This window comes from Rhamphochromis longiceps, linkage group LG16 (genome assembly GCF_057381845.1).
Source record: "Rhamphochromis longiceps isolate RC_006_pf linkage group LG16, R_longiceps_female_GT1.1, whole genome shotgun sequence".
NCBI lineage: Eukaryota > Metazoa > Chordata > Actinopteri > Cichliformes > Cichlidae > Rhamphochromis > Rhamphochromis longiceps.
The window spans coordinates 18,770,387-18,792,680 of NC_140572.1; the positions used below are offsets into that span (position 1 = coordinate 18,770,387).

The 22,294-nt window shown below is 40.2% G+C and overlaps 2 protein-coding genes across 4 annotated transcripts in view; one reads left to right on the forward strand and one right to left on the reverse strand.

The window, feature by feature from the left end:
• Positions 1-18,691, forward strand: part of st6gal2a (ST6 beta-galactosamide alpha-2,6-sialyltranferase 2a) — a 42,798-nt gene extending 24,107 nt beyond the window's left edge. The window contains exons 2-8 of one of the 3 annotated variants that reach the window (XM_085383447.1): positions 72-165; positions 3,061-3,117; positions 3,188-4,261; positions 8,088-8,185; positions 8,690-8,791; positions 12,035-12,209; positions 17,241-18,691. In XM_085383447.1, the coding sequence (XP_085239573.1) occupies positions 3,232-4,261; positions 8,088-8,185; positions 8,690-8,791; positions 12,035-12,209; positions 17,241-17,488 (1,653 nt within the window). In that variant the 5' untranslated portion in view covers positions 72-165; positions 3,061-3,117; positions 3,188-3,231 and the 3' untranslated portion in view covers positions 17,489-18,691. The remainder of the gene's footprint in view (positions 1-71; positions 166-3,060; positions 3,118-3,187; positions 4,262-8,087; positions 8,186-8,689; positions 8,792-12,034; positions 12,210-17,240) is intronic. The other 2 variants (XM_085383448.1, XM_085383449.1) reach the window with 2 other exon arrangements.
• Positions 14,395-22,294, reverse strand: part of tmtops2b (teleost multiple tissue opsin 2b) — a 28,370-nt gene continuing 20,470 nt past the window's right edge. Inside the window, exons 3-4 of the mRNA XM_085383450.1 lie at positions 21,416-21,649; positions 14,395-15,211 (exon numbers count right to left, since the gene is read on the reverse strand). Of these exons, the coding sequence (XP_085239576.1) occupies positions 14,996-15,211; positions 21,416-21,649 (450 nt within the window). The 3' untranslated portion in view covers positions 14,395-14,995. The remainder of the gene's footprint in view (positions 15,212-21,415; positions 21,650-22,294) is intronic.

Genomic DNA, 22,294 nt, shown 5'->3' on the forward strand with positions numbered 1-22,294 from the left:
TCTTCTTTTGCTGTCTGGCAACGTCTCTCTTACATGTTTCCCGTTTTGTTGTTTCTTTGTGTATCCCTCAGAAGATAGCTCTCTACTCCGCCCCCGCCTCTCCATCTGTGCCACACACTTGTGTTGTTTCACAGTTACTGAAGCACACATCCTGATTGCTACCAGGTGAGGCAAACTACAAATGCACACACATGCTTGCATGACATGCGTTGGAGCACACACATACAGTCTGCAGTGGTTCAGTGGTGCATTTAGATGACATTTGCTTGGTGATAACATTGCCACTGGCTAGGTTTGTGTTTTGCACTTTGTCTTTGCTTTTTGTGTGTCGGGCATACTGCAGCTGTTGTTTTCAGGTGTTAAATGGCGCATTTTCCATTTAGGAACATTTGACCTCCAGTGTGGTAGACATGTCAAAACTCCTAGAAGGAAAATCCCACCTGACTGTGGTTTTAAATGTTCTCAGAGGAATCAGATGTGTGTTTCCACAGTGTATTTTCTTTCTCTCATGCCGTTTCTGCTCCCTCTAGCCTAGTTTCTCCCTGCTGCTTTCCTCCTGCTTGACTGGGGTCAGCAGATGAGCTTTGACCTCCTGTGTGGCCCCTGAGCGAACAGCTTGGAAGCTGCGTGAACGCATAGGGGCGGAAGGCCACAGGGGCACCCGAGATCAGTTGTGCTGTACTCTGCAGGACCCAGCAGCTGCAGAGACAGGAAGCTGTAATTAGGACTAGAAGAGGCTTAATACTCAGAGCCATTTTTTTCCCTTCCTGCCAGTCTTCCATTCTTGCTCTCTTTCTCTCTCTAGAGAGAGAAATGCTTCCACATTAGGAGACCAAAACTCGCAATTACATGTGATTGTAATCCTCTGATGTGAGGCAATTTAATGCTTCATTTATTCACCTTCATTGCTGTATATTTCATGCCTTAATCCATCAGTGAGCCCAACGTTTTGTACACCAGAGTATTATCAAAGCTGTAGGGGGGGGCGTGCAAAAAAGTGAAGTAAACAAAGGTGTTATGTTGTCAGATTTGCAAAGTAATGTAACAACGAATGCTTTTGAATATTATTGTTGAATATTATCACACAGGAAAAAACCCCCCAAAAAACCAACTACAAGTAAAAGAATTACACCGTGATGCCTTTGCCTTTGTAAATGGAGGAACAGTAACTGCGTGTAATACCTGCCAGTCAGATTAACAGTATTTCGTCTCTATCTGCCATTCTGCAATTCATCTCATGTAAACAACGTGGCGCACAGCGTGACGTGAAAAAGGCACATCCCTTTGACATTGCGTGAGGAACTCTGTATTCCTCGTCCACAGGAAAATCCAAAAAAGGAGGTTTAAAAAAATCACAGTTTTCGGTGATTCGAAACGCCGTTTACGTGTAGAGGAAACAGCAGCGTTTTCAAAAATACCCGTGTAGGTGCAGACATAGCGTAAAAGAGTTGGTAGTTTATTTTCTTACTATCTGTAATTTATTGCAGATTACTTGTATTTGCTTAATTGTTTACTAAATGTTTGAGGTGTGAAATAAACCACAACAGAGCAAAGTATGGGTGTGTGTGGTTGGAGGATGTGTTTGTGCGTGTGCCTGTGCGCGTGCACGCACGGGGGGCGAACATTTTTCTTGTAAAACAAAGGGGGCCCAGCAAAAAAGTTTTGAACCACTGACTTAAGGTGTGTGTGTGTGTGTGGACAGACAATTTGCACGCCACTATAGTTGTGAGGACCAACAGTCACTTATAGGGGCAAATTGCCCGACCCCACGAGTTTGAAGGCATTTTTGCGGCTCAAAATGTGATTGTAGTATCAGGGTTAGGATGAGGTTATGGTTACGTTTTAGGCTGAGAGTTAGATATTCATTTGTGATTGTTGGGGTAAGTGGCTAGGGAAAGCATTATATCAATTAGATGTCCTCACTAAGAAAAAAAAAAGTGTGTGGGTGTGTCATAAAAAAACAAGACTATACCGCAATTTTTCTTTTTTTGAAAAGTAAAAAAGAAGGAAATTAATCAAAATTTAACTATCATTTTGAGTAAACAGTAGGATAATGGCAGATTCTTGATTATAGGAACCATTGTTTCATCAATGTTCAGGTACAAGAACTGGACTTAATAAGGAATGAAAAAATAGCCAATGCACAAAGACAAATTTCAAAGAAATTCAAAAACCCTGCTCAAGACCACTTTAGAAAAAATGCAAAAGTCACTCAGGACTTGTGCACAATAAGGTATTAATCTATTCCACTTCTAAAAATGTGTCAGTAAGTTGCTACATGTTTCTTTATGAATACACATAAAGAGTAAAAGCCATCATAATATGAAACAGATGCAAACTTCTTTAGAGGCAGAGTCATAAACTTTTAATGTCCTCATGCCTCCTTATGGGTTATATCATCTCATGAATCAATTAAATGTTCATTTAGCAGCAGGTAGCAGTGATGTAAAGCATTACTAATTGATCAGCCATTTGGTTCATCACTGTGTACATCTTGGGGAAAGTACTTTAAAGACAAAATCACGATATTCAACTGCCGTTCTGTGACACAGCAACAGAAAACCCCCACAACATTGCGGTTGCCGTTAAAGTCATTTTGAAAGCTACTATTTAAACAAAGCTTCCACGTGAAAGGCTTCCTTTGAAGCTTTTGTGTGGAGGCTTAAAGTTTCCTTCAAAACCTGTTGTTCAAACCTTCAAACCTCACGTTAACAAGCTTCCATGGGAAAACTTGGGTTGTTTTTGTTTATTAAATTGGGGAATTCATCCAATGATCCAAATTGTATTTCATCTTTGTCTGATGTTGCGTTTAAACACAGCCGGAGCAGCTTTAGTTTTAAAGTTGCGTCTGGAGCTTTCAGTCTTACATGAGGGAAGTTTGATTACAACTAATAAATGGGGCCAGTCTTTAAAAATTCTCTTTAGTTGCAAATGGAAAGCGGCCAAGTTCTTGTGCGCAGACAGTGGTTTCCTGTGTGAGCCGTATGGTTTCACGCTCACATCCCCTCATGCATGCATGTGCACGCTGCCTCAACTAATTAGTACCTCTCTTTTTCGCAGGGTCCTGTTATATCCTGGCAGACACATGGACAGGGAGAAATAAAACCGTCAGTTCAGGTGAGTATTTCAAACCTCTCGCTGCCTCTTTTGGGCTTCCTATCGGTTTTTAACTGTACTTCCTTTACAGGCCCTCCACCTGACCTCTGGGGTAAGTCCTAGCTGTGGGACTTGATGTTGGTGGGCCCACAGAGCTGGCGTGCATGTGAGAAAGAGGCAATGAAGTCCAGTATGAGGCACTGGCGGAGGCTGATGCTGGTGGGAATACTGGCCTGGGCTCTCTTCTTTCTCGCCCTCCTGTCATATTTCCTGGATGCTCGTGTGGATGAGCCCCTTACTTCTGCTGGTGCTTTACTCTCCCAGCACCCAGACACACGCCGTCTGACCTCCATACAGGCCTCCCATCAACAGCATGCCGTGGTAAAGCTGACTTTACCATTAACTACAACGTATCCCAGAGATAAACCGGAGCTGGAGCCTCTTGTCAAGTCCGGGACCCCAGAGACCAGCCTGGAGATGAGCCAGAACCCAAACAATCTTCCTTACGCTGTTTATGGCAGCCAGGAAGTAAGTCGCCAGGACTATCTTGACCCACAGAGCCTGGCAGCCTGGTCTTCCTTTGGTACAGAAAATGTGGGTTCTCACTCAGATCCTGTAGTCCAGAGTCGTGAGCGACAGTCACAGACTGCAGACTATCAGAACCACTTCAGCAACACTCAATACCAAGGTGGCAGGGAGGAAGGTGATGAAAAAGAAAATGAAGATCTGGGAAACAGAAGGAAGAACAGAGTACACAGTATGGCCGGCGATGACTTCTCTGATCTGGAGGAATTCTATTTCTCCAAATCCATCTCGCTAATAAAGCGGCTCTGGAAGGGTCGAGTGTCGGCAGGCATGCTGAGTCTTCGACTGCAGCGTGCCATGAAGGAATACGTCAACTCCAACAAACACCATGTTTCCTACAAGGGGAATCGCAAGCCCGCTCAGAGTGCCAAGGAGCTGCTTTGTGAATTGAAGAATCAGGCCCGGCTGAGGACAGTAGACGGGTTGGAGCAACCCTTCTCTTCACTTGGCTGGGCTCGTCTGGTGCCATCCCTTCCCCTGGAGCAGCTGTACAAAAAGGAGAACAGGAGAAGCTTCAAGACCTGTGCTGTGGTCACCTCTGCTGGGGCCATCCTTCGCTCACGATTAGGCAAAGAGATTGGTAAGCACCAAATAAGTCACTTTCTGGCATTTTCCAGAAAAAGTCTACTGCAAACGTGTATTCTGTTGAAACTTGTGCAATTACAGATACTTTTCCCCGAATGTCTTAAATACAGCACTATAATAATTATGTAATCTAAATAATTTCCATGAAATTCTTTATAACAAATTATGAGACAAAGTGGGGCCGGTGCTGCAATTAGAAGGCTTTGTGTGTCTCTGACAGTAAAGGCTAAAGTGGAATTCAATCCTATTCAACAGTAGTAAATTTCACAGAAATTAGTCTGTGAAGAAGTCTTAGTCTTAGTCTCAGTCTTGGTCTCAGTTGACTGCAGGTGAGTTCAGCTGACTGAAACTAGCATCAAGTCACAGGATGTAGAATTTCACTGAAGTGTTTTATGGAGAAACAGCAATACTCGGAATTAAGTAGGAACAATAACAGGTTGGACATGTTACTGCTGCCAAATAAAGGTGTCCCCTGTACCTAATAATAAATTACCATTAAATGATTCATTAGATTGTTTGATTGCTGCACAAAAGACTCGCCTGTTCTCTAAGTGTCCCACTCAGGAGTGGTAGTCTGAAGGTCAGCACATTTCCACTTTGTGCCTGCAGAGATTAGCATTTGCTCAGGTTTTTGTGTGGCTTTTGCTGATTAACTTGTCAAGCTGATTGTGCGCAGCGTTGAGTGCGTGCCTAGTAAGCTAGATATCTTTGCATTTGAATGTGTGCGTTCTTGGTTTAGAGACTTTTGGCAGCTCTCCGGTAAGTGGGGAGAGTGTGAATTCAGTGACAGATGGCTCCGCAGAAAAAACAGAACCCCCTCTGGTAACCAATCAGGCCTCTTCACATCACATATAGCTTCCTTGCATTTCTCTCTGAATTCAGCTGTTCAGGGCAAGCGCTAGAATTAATAAGAAGGTCTTCAGCTTTGTGGCTTGAATTTTTTTTTTTTACATCTCTATAGACTGATACGGGTATACAGATGTCACTGCCACAGAACACGTTTTACAAGAAAGACAAGAAAGTACACCACACAGAGAAATGGGTACATGCGGGCAATGGAAACAGAACATCGATGCCACAAGCCTTCGGTCTTTAGCGCGCTACTCTGTTGTGTGCTACTTGGAAATCAGCAGCAACATCATTTCCTACAATTTGAAAAACATACAAGCCACCTCCCATTGTTAGTGCATGAACACGTGACTTGGTATACGAGAAACAGGTGACTGAGATGGGAATGAGTTTTCAGTTTCAGGCACCAAATCGAAATCTTTCTGTATCATCATCTCCCGTGTTTGATTTTGATGCCTGGCCAGTCATGTGTCCCATATGCATGTGCTCGCATACAAAAAATAATAATAATAAATTCTACCAGTGTTATACGGTACTTTAGTCACGAATTAAATAAAGAGCTGTTCTAAACAGTATCCTGAGTTGGTATGATTACACACAAACCTTCTTATAGAAAGCTGCTGTTGATTATTTCTGAGGTCACCCACATCTCAGTGTAAAAACAGCTGCAGGATACCCGTTCAGTGTGTAATCATCTACGTATTCAGTTAAGAGATGTTTAACTGATGTGCTGTAGTGTCTTGATAAATGGGACCGTTGTTATGAAGCTGATTATTTATTGAACAGCGTCACAGTGCTTTAAAAGAAACAGCATGTATTTGCTACATTAATTCTCAGGCTTAGCTTCAGCAGGAAATCAGATGGCATTGATCTCACTCTGTCTACTCATTCTCACCCTGTTGTACCCCCTGAAAGGCTTCTCTGTGCCAGAACCTGTATTTTGCAGGTATGAACAGTGAGTCATTCATTCATTCAGTTAACCTGTCCGGACTTGAATATGACGATCGCTCTAAATTTTGAGAATACCAGAGGCAGGTTGACTGACTTTTGGATTGTAATGTTCCTAAGTGTCTATACACCACTGAGGCCATGCTGTGAGAGTTTGTTGGTCAGGACTTGGTTCATAGTAAGTGTGGTGATGTGTGCCTGCCATCATGTGGTGAACACGGCAAACTGCATCCTCATTCCAAACACGGTATGGAGAAGATTCGTCTTTGGCAGGGTTATTCAGTTTGATGCAAACATGCTGCAGTAAAACACTCAATTCAGAGGTTTGTTTTATTTATCAGTGTTTAGACACAACTCTAGTGTCATTTATGTTTCAAATTTACCATGCGAGATAAGTAAATATGCTTGAATATCGGTGCTCTCTAGAAACTGTCTCATTTTCCTTGCAACTCTTAAGTATGGATTGTCTTGATGCATGCTCTATTATCCAGGTGAATTATGAGAGAGAAATAAGAGTTATGAGAATTTGCATATTAAGGATCAAGGAACTGACTCCAGCCCGTTGTTCTTTCAGTGGGGCTGGTTTCAGTCATTATGCAAATGGACTTTTTAAAAGATTGGGGAAACCTGCAGTCAGCTGCAACAGAAGAAGTCACTCCCACTGAAAACGCTACGTCCAGATGAACAGAATCAACTTTTGGGGAAGTCTGGATTGGTACCGTCCAATGGCAGTATTAAATATGTTACTGAAATGCAAGGCGTTTTTCCTGAACTTGTTTTTCCAGAATAATACAGACAGTTTTTTAAACTTGAACCAAGTCATATATACCTGTCCCTGTTTGTGTAAGGGGGATATTGGCCATGATAGTAACAAGAGACAAAATAATAAGCAGTTATTCATGTAACTCCATTTTACTTTAGTGAATAGTTATGGCAAAAAACTTCTTTTTCTTCTACTACTACAGTACTACTAGTACTTTAATCTCAGAATTCTGACTTTTTTCTCAGAAGAAGAAGATTTTTTCTAAGAATTCTGAGTGAGTCAGGAGTGAGCAATGAATTTTTTCCAGGAACCCCATGAGAAACTGGGCCGCACCACTCAGTTAGACTCAGTTCTGCTCTCATTAATTTTATTATTATGTGCTACGCCTTTACTAAATAATCCTTTTTTTTTATCCTTTCTTTCTTCTGAAGGTGTTAAATAGGCGTTTGGCCTCCATCAAGACAGAGGCTGATCGCTGCTTGAAGGACTCTTCTTTAAAGCCATCCTTCAGCTTGAGCTCTGTAGAGAATGGACATGTTTACTGTGTTTTATTAGAGCCTTGTTTGCTGTTGTGAAGCTGCTCTGAGTTGTAAACCTGCTGGTGGCAGTGATGAAGGGGTATCAGATCACAAGCTGAGGGATCATCCATTTTGGTGTTAGTTCAATGCAGGAGGAGGACGCCTGAAACTGACAGATCGATCAGCAGACAGGCAGGAATTAATTTGTAATTGTTACAGCAGCCATCCATCAAGGTGAGGATTTCAAGTTGTTGAGGACCGTGAAGGACATGTGAACAAAAAAACCCAGTAAACTCCTTATGTGAGCCATGGCTCTTTGTTTACCTGAGCCAACCACCGGTTACATCCCCGAGCCTGTCGGATATTGTTGTCAACAATTAGTGCAAGTGTGATTTTCATCCCTGTAGTCAGTGTGTCGTCACTGACTTTGGTTGAGGTGCTTGGTTATTGAGATGTTTGCCTGTGTTTTCTCCTCTAAATAAATTTGGACTAAGTAGAAATTCTGAAAGATGATGGTAATTGCTTTAAGACCTTGAAAACATGAGCTGGTAACATTTGGAAGAGACATCTGATATTTGTTTGTACATCTTCAAAGCCTGGCTTCACCCTTTAAGTTTTTTTTTATATCGCTATGAAGAAGACTTTTTATGGAGGGAAATTGTCTGTATATTTCCATGATAACAGATGCAACTCAAGGCCAGTTTGTTACCTTGCTTTGAAAGACTCCATGGTTTCCCTTTCAGATGCTCATGATGCAGTTTTACGTTTCAATGCTGCACCTACAGAAGGCTACGAGAGAGACGTGGGAAACAAAACCACTATCCGCATCATCAACTCGCAGGTGAGTTAGGATGAGGCCTTAAATGACAGTGAATCCTTAAAAGAAACAGATTTAAAAAAAATACAGTCATTTATATTTTCAACTCACTATTTATGTAGCAAAGTAATGCCTTTAGAAGTGTATAAATGGTCAAGTGTTTCATCCAAATGACGATGAGTTCATTGTACTTAAATAATCTGAACTCAATGGTATGAACTGTCATTAGCAGATAGATTAGTTCTTTGGAAAAAAAAACACCAACAGCTTCTTTAGTCTTTGTTTTGTGTAGTCTGTCTGGAGATGTTTAAACGTTTGCTTTGCCTGGCCAAAAAAACATATTTGTGTAATCATATTTACTGGACAGGCTTTATGTTGGTATCTGCCTCCTAGTCTAATTTATAGTAGGCACATAAAGAGGTTCTCTCTGTGTTTTTATTTGTATTTTGGCAAAATAGTGACCATGCATCTGAATGATTGTGCTTTACATTTGAAAGTAAGACTTACATTTCATGTGCTGTGTTACAGATTTTGGCAAATCCTAGGCATCGGTTCAATACGAGCTCTATCTACAAGAATATAACTCTGGTGGCCTGGGACCCCGCACCTTATGCTGTCAACTTACACAAGGTATATGTGTTTTCACTTTAGCAGTTTCAGCAGATCATTTTCACACTAAGGTCGCAGTGAACCGAGAGAAAAGGAGTATAGGAATATTAAAGCGGGTCGTCTTAGGAAAGTAAACACAGTTATTGTTGTGTATGTAGCCACAAACACATGTAGGAAAAGAAGCTTGTTGCCATGATGTCATCTCGTCGATCTCTGACTTCCACCTGCCCTTTAAAAGGTTTGGTTCATGTTAGCAAATGTGTCCAAAACAAGATTTTATTCCGAGGCTCCTTTCCCCTTATCCTCCTCTCCATGCTTCCCGTTAATTGTTATTCGGTGAATGGCCTGATTGTTTGAGGTTAAATTATATTTGCATGCAGCCTCTGCTTTCAGTGATTTCATTTATCTGGTGAATTACATGAAATTTCTTTTTTTCATCATCATTATTATTATTATTATTTATTTTTTTTAACGCTTTAATTAATTTTCTGAAGGACATCACCAAAACAAACAAGATCATTTATATTCCTGCATTAACCTTTAATCCTTTTAATCAGTGTTGTGCTGCTAGATTAGGTCCTTACGTCAGAATATATCAGATTAAGTAAAGATTTAAAAAATGGCTGATTTGTTAGTTTATTACTATCCATGCAAATAGAGTTCAAGCGTGCGTGCAGTGCATTGTTATATAGCTACAGTATTTGCCATACTGCTCACCCAACTGCTCACATAGCCAGTAGACAGCACGGTAAAGAACAGGATTACTGGATGTGGACTGATGGGGTTTTAATAAAGATCACGATGCTCCACTGACACTTGACCTTTGTCTCTACATCCGTGTTTTCAATTCTATCCTCGCTCATTGTCAGTAGTTAACCTTTGGAAATACTGGAAGGTGTTGTTGCTGTTGTCCAGTTTCTTGTAGCTTTTAGCACCTCGCAGTGTGTCTGTCATGTAGCTTTCCTTCTCGTATATAAGTTTGTTCAGTTTATTTTTACTTTGTATCCCATGACACTCGCCAAATGATTAAATGTGTTACATTTCTTAACTTTATTTAACTTAGATATAAGTAAACTGCTTGTTAATGCAAATATCTAACCAGCCAATCACATGGCAGCAGGTCAGTGCATTTATGCATGTAGACATGATCAACACAACCTACTTGAAGTTCAAACATAGTGTAAAAATGAAGAAGAAAGCTGGGGTTTTGAATATGTGGTTGTTGGTGGCAGATGGTCTGGTCTGACTATTTCAGAAATTGCTGAGCTACTGGGATTTCCGACACAACCAACAACCATCTCTAGGGTTTGCAGAGAATGGTCAGGAAAAGAGCAAATATCCAGTTTGGCAGTTCTCTGGGTGAAAATGCCTTCAAATAGAGACTGTTTATAATCAAGGTATGCAGAAGAACACACAACATGTCAAGCCTTGCCCAGATGGATTACATCTGGTTTTGTGAATGTTACAGTGAGTTCATTAGGGGTGCTAGTGGTGATATATATTTTCAGTGATATAGCAGGAAATTAACTAGGCATATAATTATTTTCTTTCTCCTTTCCCCCTTATTTTTCAACTAACCTGCAGTTCACAAGAGCATAATAAACCTGGACATTCTGTTTTTGGTGTGCCACCCCGATATTTTAGTGGCCCCCATATGGATGGCCACCCCTATGAAAAAAATCTGGAGGCTCCCCTGATAGTATACCAAAAAACAGCATGCATATATATATATATATATATATATATATATATATATATATATATATATATATATACACACACACATACATATTATAAGTGCAGTTACTAATTATTATCCAATGCATGGATGCAGTAACTTGCATTGTGTGTTATATAGTTTCTCAAAATATACATTCCCAGTAGTCGGGTCTTTATTTCAAAGCCCTTACAAAGATTTACATTAAAAGCCATTAATTCATAATATTCAGCTCTCATGAATTAGTGGAACAACTGTTATTTAATTTGGCTTTTAATGATAAACTACAAATTATGAACAATGATTTCATGCTCTCCTTTATTTCTGCGGTCAAACTGGAGATGGTACAACTGATGAAAATGGACATGCACACTCCCACGAATCCATTATGAGTACTTGGCACACCGATTACATCAGTTTTCTTATGATTTCATTTGTCCAACTGTGATGTTATCCCTACAGTGCACTTGCTGTCTTCAATCACAGTATTGTTCTCTACACAGCTGTGCTGCACCGTTCGTCTAAGACACTTAACATTTTCTGGGATGTTTTGACAGCTTAAAATTTCAGTCAAACCACCTGATTGACTCCAGAGCCCTTCAATTTCCTGACCGGAAATAGTCTCTTACATAGTTTCAATGACTCTAAAGTTTTTAGCATAACAGCCACGCTACTATAAGACAGCAGCTCACTGACTTTTCTGTTGAGAGGCTGACTTGTTGGTGGGAAATTATCAGTATGCACTAGGCTTATATCTGCAAAAGGTCCTCACCTAAACCAGGATTTGTTCTGCACATGCACACACTTCCTGTCTGAGCATTTAGTGCAGCTACATCGATTTGTTCCTCCGCTATGATGTTATTTCAGGAAATTACATTTAATATGCTTTAGTTCTATTTTGTTAAATGCATACCCTGTAAGCCATACATTATTTATATCCCTGGGTAACAACACAAACCTCACATGAATAACACATAATCATCTAAACTGTGAAAGAAAGCATAAATACAATTCAAATGTATTCCAGAGCCACTCAACATGATACAGCATAAAACAGCAGTGACGGACGTTTATCTGTATGGGCGTTTTGTGTTTTTTTTGCAATGTTCGCAGTCTGAAGATACATTTGACTAAACTTCAGCATCCATTCAGAGGAGTTTTTGTCCAAACGTTAGAGACTGACAGATGTTTGCAAAGGGCTGCACTCTATCTTTAAACATCTTTTCCTTCTTATCTTTTGCTTAAGGGGGGCTTTTTTAGCCTTTGAGATAGGGTGGTGGAAAGAAGACAGGAAACACACAGCCATGAGTCGATTCAAACTCAGGCCTCTGCAATAGCCTTATGGCATTTGGGCCACCTGCTCAACCCAGTGAGCGATACTACTGTTGCTATTTTTGTATTGACTGCAGTCTTCATTGTTTTGAATAGTAGAAAATCCTCTAAATATCAGAAACATTTTTAATTATTGGAAAAAAAATCACGTTGTCTTATTCTTATCTGACTCATGATTTGAGATTAAATCTGTCTGCTGTGTTATCTCTCGTCAGTGGTACACTAGTCCGGACTACAACCTGTTCGGTCCATACATGGAGCACCGCAAGCTGCATCCTGACCAGCCCTTCTACATCCTTCACCCTAGCTATGTGTGGCAGCTCTGGGACGTGATTCAGGGCAACACAGAGGAGGACATCCAACCCAACCCCCCATCATCTGGCTTCATAGGTGAGTGCACACTCACGCATGTCTTGCATGCGTGCAGTGGTTGCACATGTGATGCACGTCTGTCCCTTCAGCTGCTTCTTTGTTGTTATCTTTGCAGATTGTTGCCCGCTCCTATAGCAGATATATATGCACACAAACACACGCACGCTTGTTTGCTGATGGTGTCACTGAATGCACAGTGACACCATCAGCAAGTGGCAGGATTATGCAAAATACCAACACACTCGAAACCAATATATTTAAACAGACAGGAATGAAGATATGCACTTCACCTTCCTGTCCTGTTGCACTGTGCATTCTTATACATGATGCTAGGAAAACGGGAAATTGGTTCGGTTGTCTTATTCTTGAAAAGCTGCACACATCCTGAACTTGCTAGGGAAAACTTTCCTGAAATTTCTTTAAGTAGTCTTCATTGAATTGTTGTCCAGGCTTCTTGAAAGATTTTCAAAGCTCTTTTTTGGATGTTGTATTTTTTTAGGCCTGCCAATTCTTGTTTTGTCCTCCACCTATCAAGTTTCCTCAAATATCTCAAGGAAACACCGCACACCATGCTGAGATATGGCTATTTTTCAGCTAAAAGCTCTTTGAGAATCACCTTAGTGGGAAACATACTATATTATGCTTGTCAAACTGGCATTTTCCAGATTCGTCTGAAAAGATTCTGCTAGAGAAAAAAAACCCACATTTTTTGAAACAGGAAAGCAACAAAGACTCCACAAGAACACGAAATCTAAGTAGCATTCACGCTAGTGAGCAGATATTTGGTGTACAAAGGGAAAAACTTGCAAAAGCATAAATAAAGCATCAGCTATAAAATATCTAAACAGCATATTAAAAAAAATAAGTCAATTCAAATTCAGCGGACTGCAGAGGGTTGCACATGAGCGCAGAGGAGAAACTGGTCACTCTTTAATCTAATTACACTTTTCTTTTAGCTTAATCCAGCAGCTCTGCTGCATCACAACCCAGGAATCTGCGCTTTGGTTTGCCGTGCATCGGGCGACCCACGTTACAGCTGGTTTTCATTGTGACTGCACTTGATAATCTGTGAATCAGTCGCTGATTACACAGCTTAAATGGAAGGCAAAAGAGCTTTACACTGGAGAAACAAAACCCTGCTGAAGTGTTAGGCATGACTGCCTGTATTTAAAATGTCACAATGTTCCTTGGAGGACTCTGTTGTTTATATTTGTCATGTTACTTTAAATTAGACTGTTTTCCACTCAGCTGAGATTTTGACCTTCAGGGGAAAATGAAAAGCCGTCACCCATCTGTTGCTGTTACAGGATGTGTTTCCATTCTTTTTGGTTTTAGACATTGGCGTTTTGTCAAAAGTGATTAAGAAAAACGTATTATTTTCTGTTTTGTCCTCATTTGCACCTCTTTCATTTAGGAAATACAAGAAAAGGTTCCTTTTGCTTTTTATAATATTCACAATGTCACACCATCCTCCAACCTAATTTACGATGCATGATACGTTCCTTTTTCAGCAGCAGACATTTTTATTAAATCATTTGAATCCAGCAATAAAATACAATTAAACTGGTGACGATAATGTTATTTGTAATACCCAGCATTTCTGAACAGACTACTCTTAAAATTAATTTCATCCGAGTCACAATTACAAACACAATTTGACTTAACTAATAACACAGTGCTTTTCTTGTTTTTATTGAATACACTGAGCAGTCAGCTGCGTCACAGACTGGAAAGAGTAAGCAAAGCTTTTGTTGTGGCTTATTTTTTTGCTTGCAGCCTCTTGAAGAAGCACCAACCTCAATCACACATTTTCTGAAGGTCCTGAATGGCACCGCACAAAAGTGAGGAGGAAAATGACTCATCAATATTTTCTGCAACTCTATGTCAGTGGGTTGAGGTCTGAGCACTCTGACCTCACTTATAACTCCCTTAATCTTGAGCAGGTCCTGGTCCATTATAGTTCTAGATCTACAAAAGCAGTAAAATACTGATATCTGCTTTATGTCTTGCAGTTGTCATTTAAGTAAGGCCAGCTAAATGTAATCAGTTTCCCTAAATTTGTGCATTGTGTTTCCCAGATATGCCCGTAATGTCCATCAGTCATCAGACTGGAATCCTTTTTCTGTGGCTGGCCATACTGGATAATCATTTTGAAACACTGGCCCTTTTATTCCGGAAAGAAGATATGTTCTGAGACCTCTTTGTTTAAAATGTAAATTTAAAAAAAGATCCTGTAGTTCAAAAAATAAATTTGGCCTTTTTAAACTGTAGGATGAAAACTAAGAATATGTAATATACTGAAATATATATAATATATACTGAAATGAATGTAATGCATACACATCAGTTCGGAAACAGACTAAAACCTTGAACCCACCACAGTGACGGTGCCCTTTATTAAAAAATACATATTTTTAATAGACGCAAAAACGTAGAAATAAGTTTGAATGAAGTTCTTACCTTTTTTTTTTGCATGTACTGAACAGGAGAAGGTGCGTGGTGGATGATAAAACTGATTGATACCAACATGTCTGGTTGCATCACACATGGGTGTACATGTATGTGTGCATTTGCATACTTTACATGCATTTCTGTGGTCGTTTAGCACTTTTGTGTTATGTATAGTAAAAGAAAAAAAGGTTTAAAAGGGCACATTTATGGTCTACAAATACAAGTTTACACATAACACGAAAAAGCACATCTACTTTCTGAAAGCTCTTGTCCACAGTCCACCGGAGTTCACATTCTGGGTTATTCGTGCTTCATTGTGATGGCGGTGATTCCTATCTGATTAATGCTCATGTTCAGGGGGTGACCTCTGGAGGGTTTGTGTGCTTGGTGTCTGCGGTGCTGTAGCACTGGTTGAGAGCTTCGGTGGAGATCTGGGCGGTGCAGGCCACCGTGTTGCTGTAGACGCGCCGGTTAAGGTGGATTACCGTAGTCTTGGACGGCATCGAGGTGTCGCCTTTCTCCGATGACCAGCGATCGCAGTGAAACAGAATCAGGAAACACCTGTAAAACTGAGAGGGAGAGGAAAATAGTGGAATCACTGCACACTCACAAGCAGGTGAAGGTGTTTTACAAACAGTAAACTGAACTGAAGCATTTCTCACATATAGTAAAGAAAAAATTATTTGCATAGGGAAATGGTGCTGTCTGGATAAGTATGCAGGGTAGTGTATACAAAAGTTCACTTGGTGGCTGTAAATTTATTGGCCACAGTATTCTGTCAGGGGTGAAATCGAACATCGGACTTTTTTCTGCTTTGCACTCTGGGTCAGTTTCAGGTTAAAGAGCATTCAGCGTTTGCTCTCAGTCTGTTAGATATCTGTGTTCTCCATTGTTTTAAGGTCTTGAACAGTTCAAGACTGGAGTGCATATGCAAATGAAAATGGCCTAATGGTGTGTTCAGACTCACCGAAACTGTTGGTTTGCTTTTTGGAAACCGCAAATATTTTTTAGCCAACACCAGAAGCAAAACTGCAAATAGAAGAAGGCACTTTTAGCTGCTCTCTTATTTCCCAAAGAATCTCCATGGCGACTGGATCTGCATATTTTGATTTGGCAAAGATTTTATATCCTTTCATACTCTTCCTGACAACAACCGCCTTATTTATCCAGGCTGGGGACTGACAGCAGGAGTACACTAGTTGTAACCCCCTTTGGACTTTTTCTAAAACACTATACCAGAGAGCCACTAGAAGGAGAACTTCAGTATGATTGAGAACTCATTTATGATGTTGCCAAATTTTCTCCAAGCATTCTCCTTCTTTTTTTGCTGCACAAATATGCCTTTACATAAACTCTATGTGTAATCTAACTGTAAATAATTCCTTTAATGTTCCCAAATTGAAAACGAAGTGATGCTTGGGAAAAGAAAAGGATCTGTTGTCGTGGTAAAGCAGGTTACCTCCAGCACTTGGCGCTTCATTTCTTTGGAGGTCTATAGCACAGAACTTGTTAGGGTCTTATGACATCCTTAGGATCTTGTGGAAGTGACTCATCCATCCAAATTACAAATCTGTCATCAGTAACTCGTGTTTTTCAGCTTTGCCTTCATATTAGTGGAATACAGTTGTTAGGGGGAATATAGAATTCTAATAATGCCACAGACCACGGAGTCAAACTTAGCCCTCAGTCATGGTGGCAGCTCATCTGTTGGTACCTTACTGTTGGAGGTCTTGCTGCAGCTCTCCCCACTTCAGGTTTTGCACAATGGGGGAGTGGAGAGGTCTCAGAACATATCATCAGCCATACCAACAAATATAATTACTGTGGAAGGGATAATTATTCTCTCTGACTGAAGAGTCCTTGTTAAAATATATGTGTGAGGTCACTGTTTTTTGTTTTAGTTGCATTTCACAGAAAAATCCAGAACTTGCTGAAGCAGGCAAAGTCGAAGTCTTCATATATTATTCACAGTGTTATAGTTTTCTCCTCCCCTCTTTCAGCACAGTTGAGCTTCACATTTAGTCTCTTTGCACATTTTCAGATCTAATAGAAATTTGTCAAGTTTGTGCTAAATTCCTTTTCCGAAGACGTATCGAATGCCCGAAAGGCTCGCACACCTTTGATAATCAGATGTTTCCCACCAGGCCGTGTATTTATTATCGGCCCACGCTGATAGCGACCTTTACGAAAACTGAAAGGATTTACCTTATCTCCCGGCTTTAAGAGTTCCCGTTTTGTGAATGTCACGACGGGTTTGTAACGTCTCTACTTTGATCCCCGGAGCAGATAAAATAAAATGGATGTCATTAACTTCTCTTTGGCCATAAGTTTAGATTTTGGTTTTACCAGATTGCTTCCAGGTGTGAATGTGTGTTTTGACAGTGGTCCTGGGGGACTATTGCCTTGAGAAAAAAGAGAGAATAAAAGACAGGAACAGAAGGTTTTAGCGTTGTATTTTATAAGTATATGTGTTGTTTTTATGTTCTAATAATTTTGTAATGTTTGGACCTCAAATGTTTGGCTAAAAAGTTGAACTCTAATTTAGTTGGCAAGTGTTGTGTGAAAATATTTATTTTCTCCTGTATGCTGACATTGCAGGTATCCTCCTGATGATGGCGCTGTGCGAGCAGGTGCACGTGTACGAGTACATTCCCTCCATGAGGCAGACGGACCTGTGCCACTACCACGAGACCTACTATGACGCTGCGTGCACACTGGGTGCCTACCATCCTCTCCTCTATGAGAAAAGCCTGATCCAGCGAATCAACATGGGCCCCGTGAGTGACCTCGAGAGGAAAGGACGCGTCACTCTTCCAGGCTTCAGCACCGTGAACTGTGACATCTGATATATGAAGCCTGGCCTCATGAGCCCGGACGTCACACACACACTTCTGGCCTTTTCAGGCTGACCATGGGAGAGGTGCAATAATGCCCCTATGGACAAGGAGGTTGAAGCTTGCAAGTTTCAAATAAAACCCGTGAAGAGCATAAGCCATAGCCCTCCAGGGACGGATAAACATAGAGGTTTCTGAAAGACCTTGTCTTTATTACGATGGTATACTTGACCAGAGGCTGGAAATTAGAGTCTCCAGGGTGGAGCTGAAAAAAATAAAATATAATATCAAATTTCTCTCTGCTTTAGCTGAGCCACGTTAGCTGTGGAGCTGACTAGGGTAGCAACTGATCTTGTTTTAGGTAGGCAAGTGAGTTTTTAATAACTGGGTGTGTTTCCAGTGATGTAAAATCTGTGTTTCTCAGTACTATGGATGGTTTTCCACTTTAAGGAACTGTCACTCTTTATAACGGCGAATTGTATAATTATTTTTTTTATATATATATATATATATATATATATACTGGTCCAAAGGGTTGTGAATAAACAAATCATCCATGTTGAATGTCATAGGTACACAAACTCGACACAAAAGTACATGCAGAAGAATGCAAACTAAAAGAAAGATGAGAGGAGCTGTCAAAGCTATCACGTTACTGTACATATTCCTGCAAAATCATCATAATGAGGGGTTGATTTCATACTACTGAGCTTATTACTGAATTATTGTTCTGTGCACGCTGACTGATAACCACCAGTTTGTCACGTTTTGTTTGGGGGGGGGCATTTGTGTACTTAAATCAGAGTAAACGGGGCCAAAACAGAACAAACAGGTACTCAGAACAGCCGTGACCCTGTGCCTAGCAGTCAGCTGAACACTTTCCTCGGGTTGCCTTGTGACTGTTCAGACACATGCAGTACACACTCTAGCAGGACTGCAGTACCAATCAGTTCGATGTGTGGAGCAGTAGACTTTCCGAAGTGATGAACATCAGGGGATCCTCCGCTCTGCCTCAGCAATCACCAGCCCCTGTTTGTGACGGTCAGTTCACTCTCTATTGAATGTAATTTTAACACTGCGTGTTGTGGCCAAACCCTTGCTGGAGCTCATCTCTGTGGGGTTATTTCTTTATTGCGTAACAGCATGAAGTGCATTCCCTACAACTATAAATGTCTCATATTTTCTGAATCCTCTGGTATTAGTCTGTGCCTACCCGCAGCTCAGAGTAGAGACAATTATGAAAAAGGAATTTGGACCTGTACTAACCTCGGATTTACTTTGTCTCCAAGGTAGGGGGGATTTTATGTTTACAGAGTGCCGTGTCTTCAGCGAGCTCGAGGTATTCGGTCTGTGGGAATGAGAGCATCTTTTTTTCTTTGTAACAGATTGATCTTGTGCCATTCGTTGTGGTTTGTTGAAAGATATGAAAACACAATAGAAATGTTGCTTTAAATAGAATGATGTCGCTCTTCAGTAGAAACACTAGAGCATAGTATCATTTAGATAATAGCTGGTGTTAACAGGAGCTGGATAATATCTGGAATTTGTCAGTATTTACCAAAGGACATAAGCTTTTTTTAACCCCCTCCTGAAAAAAACATTTACGACTTAGACAGCTAAAGACATGAACATGGATCCTTATTTTAACCATGTTTAAGACCAGTTACTACCACTGGTGTTTTTTTTTAAATTAAAGTATTTATGTACTGTAAATTTTGATATTATGCATTTATGTTTACCAGATTTAATAATCAGATGGCAATTCAGTAAATTACATGGATGACAAACGTACTGCTTCACATAAAGGGAAATCAAAAAATCAAGAATTTGCTCATTCTCACAAGAGCTTTTTCTTGCACTCGTGTAGCTGACTCAGTTGAAGTTTTATAAAAATATTTTGAAGTTTTGCTGTGGACACATTTCTTTTCCAAACCCCCATAAGTACTTGCTTTTTGTCCAGACAAGTCATTTGACTTTTCAATTAATTAAATTAGTAGCTGTAGCAGGTGTATGACAAATATTTGGATCATTTTGCAAAAATGTTATGTATTTTATTTTTTTCAAATCTCCCACTTTAATTTTGAGTTGATGCACAATATCCCCCTAATTTCTAGTTAACAATGTAACATAAAATCTTACGCCCACATACCTAACAACTACACGTGATTACTATATGGAGGACGTGATCTTTCTCTTAGAGCTCCGAAGCTGACAGAGTTGGTGAATATCAACCGAGCACAAATAAATGAGGCGCCAGTGATTGTTCTGTAGAAACAAGCAACATTTCTTTGTGCGATGCTACGAGTGTGTTCATCTGTGCCTGCTAGAAATCGAGTCTTAGTTGCTCCGCCCAGGTCGCCGTTTACACTCCGGAAGCACCGTTCACTGTTATCTTTGTGTTAGCATGTTTGCCTTTGCAGGTGCTTGTTGGGGTTTGATTCCGTGTTTGCAGCAGTGGATATCGGTCTCTAGCCTGGCCACAGTTTGCCCTTCACCATCACATCCATGTCCCTTTGTGCAATAATTTGGGAAATCTGCCCACACCTCTACACTCTGCCGTTTTTGTTCCCACACATGAGCACACGTGAAAAGGCATTTTTGTCGTTTTTGTTGGGTTTTTCCCCCTATTTGCTCAAAAAAATGAAGAACGTTTGTAATGTGATTAACAACTTGTTGTTTTATTTGTAATGTTATTACTGAATTAGCTCAGTAATGCCAAACATTACAGCAATAGTGACAAATGTAATGCGATTGCAGTAACGCATAACTTTGTACTCTGCAGTACACCCAATCTTGACTGTAACAGAGATTTTAATGTATAGAGGAGGTAGTTTAGATGCTTAATAAAGGACTTATGATTCATTTTAAACAATGCAGGTTTTTTCGCTCTGCTGTACGTCTTATAATTGCGATAAACGATAAAATGTGCTTGTGATTGTAGCACACTGAAGGTGTGAAAGCCCTGAACGTATTGTACGTGTGCATTGTAGTAACAGGTTACTTTCCAATGCACAGAGCATGCAATTCAGGAGCAGGGCTAGGTCTTAAACTGTCTGTGCTGTACTGTGATGCAAGTAGGCACCATTGTCTTTAATGTTGTGAAAGGCATTCGTGCTTGCAAGGTTTTCTTTTACTGAAGTGATGTTTTGCAGATTTTATTGCATGCTTGTGGATCACATTCATCTGCAGTGCGGCTATCAGCCGCTCCATGGAAGTGCTTGATCAGGTGCAATGCCTTCTGGCTACTTCATCTTTGCATCTTTAATATTGTGCCAAATCCCATCTTTAATTGTGTTCCAGTTTGGGTGGGTTATTCATGGGATGAGGACTCAGAGTAACAGTAGGACTTCTTAGGTGCTTCTTTCTGCAAAAGTCGAGCTTAACTGAATTTTGTATTCTTTTTAAGATGGGACATTGTAGTCAAACTTGACATTAACGTTCTTTGGTTGTGAAGTAGTGAGTTGAAAAATATGTTTGAAGACATGCGTGTAACATTTACCACTTCGAGCCTCTTTCTGTCTGCTCTTTACTCTCGAGGCCTATTTTTCATGTCGAGTTTTTAACAAGTGTTGTGGGGATTTCTGTACCACACTGCCTCTGAAGAATTGTTTAACATTTGTTCTTTCTATAACTACCTTTTTGCAGTATTCTTTAGATGAGGAAGAGGAAAGGAGTGAGTAATGAGAGTGATTGTTCTGTTTCCCTTTTAAGAGCCTTAGGGCATTGTTCTTGATTTTTTTTTTTATTTCTCTTTGGTCAGTGAAATCTCTTGATATTACACTTGAATTGATATTTAAATCAAGCAGTTCTATGATTTCAGCTGTTGTTTGTCTTTTTCTACTGTGTAAATAAAGCTGTTGTACATGTTCAAATCTGTTTTTCAGAATTATAACTCTTGATTTTAGGTAAGACACGCACATGCACATAATAGCGACTTACCTGTTTGTTCATAAGTATATAGATGAGGGGGTTGATGACGGTACTGCTCTTGGCGAGCAGTGAGGGAACTACACTGGCCACGGGGCTAATGATGTTGGGTGGGCCAAATGTTGCCATCATTGCCACGACACCATAAGGCATCCAGCACAGCAGGTAGCAGGCTGCAGTGGTCAGCACCATGAACAGAATGTGGTACTCTCTCCTCCGGGCTGCAGTCTTTCGGATCTTACCCACCTGCGAATAACGGAACAGGAGAGAGAGGAAAAAAAATATTTCTGGAAAATTTTGATTTGAATTTCCTGAAGTGTGTCTTATATCTAAGAAACGTTAAAATTACTTCTTTTTCACTGCTCTCATGTAGTAATCACAAACAAAATGCAGCAGTAGCTCACCTGGCTCATGAGTCATCACAAATCTTACACTGAAAAAAAGTGACTGGCCATCTCTTGGGTTTATGTAAACATCTTGCGTGTATTTAACACAATTGCCTCATGCTCGGTATACCGAAAAAAGTAAATTGGGTGGTTGTTACATTAATAAAGTCTACCTTGTAATTTGAACACAAAAATTTCATGTTTCTATCTTGAACGTAATTAAATCGTGGATCTGTATGAAATTCAACAACTTAATTTGTTCTTGTTGAGATGACATGATACAATCTAGTAAGAGTGGTTAGTTGCTGGACTCATGAAATTCACAAGATCGCAGGAGATTTCAAACTGCAGGAAAATCACTGGAGTTATAAGAGGCAGACAACTACACACACACCCACGTGTATGCTTTTGCTATTTATTGTGGTTTAACCTGTCATGGACAAAAACATACAAAAAATTCTGCATCAAGCCTTAGAAATCATAGCTTTCCTAGTTTTGTTAGCCT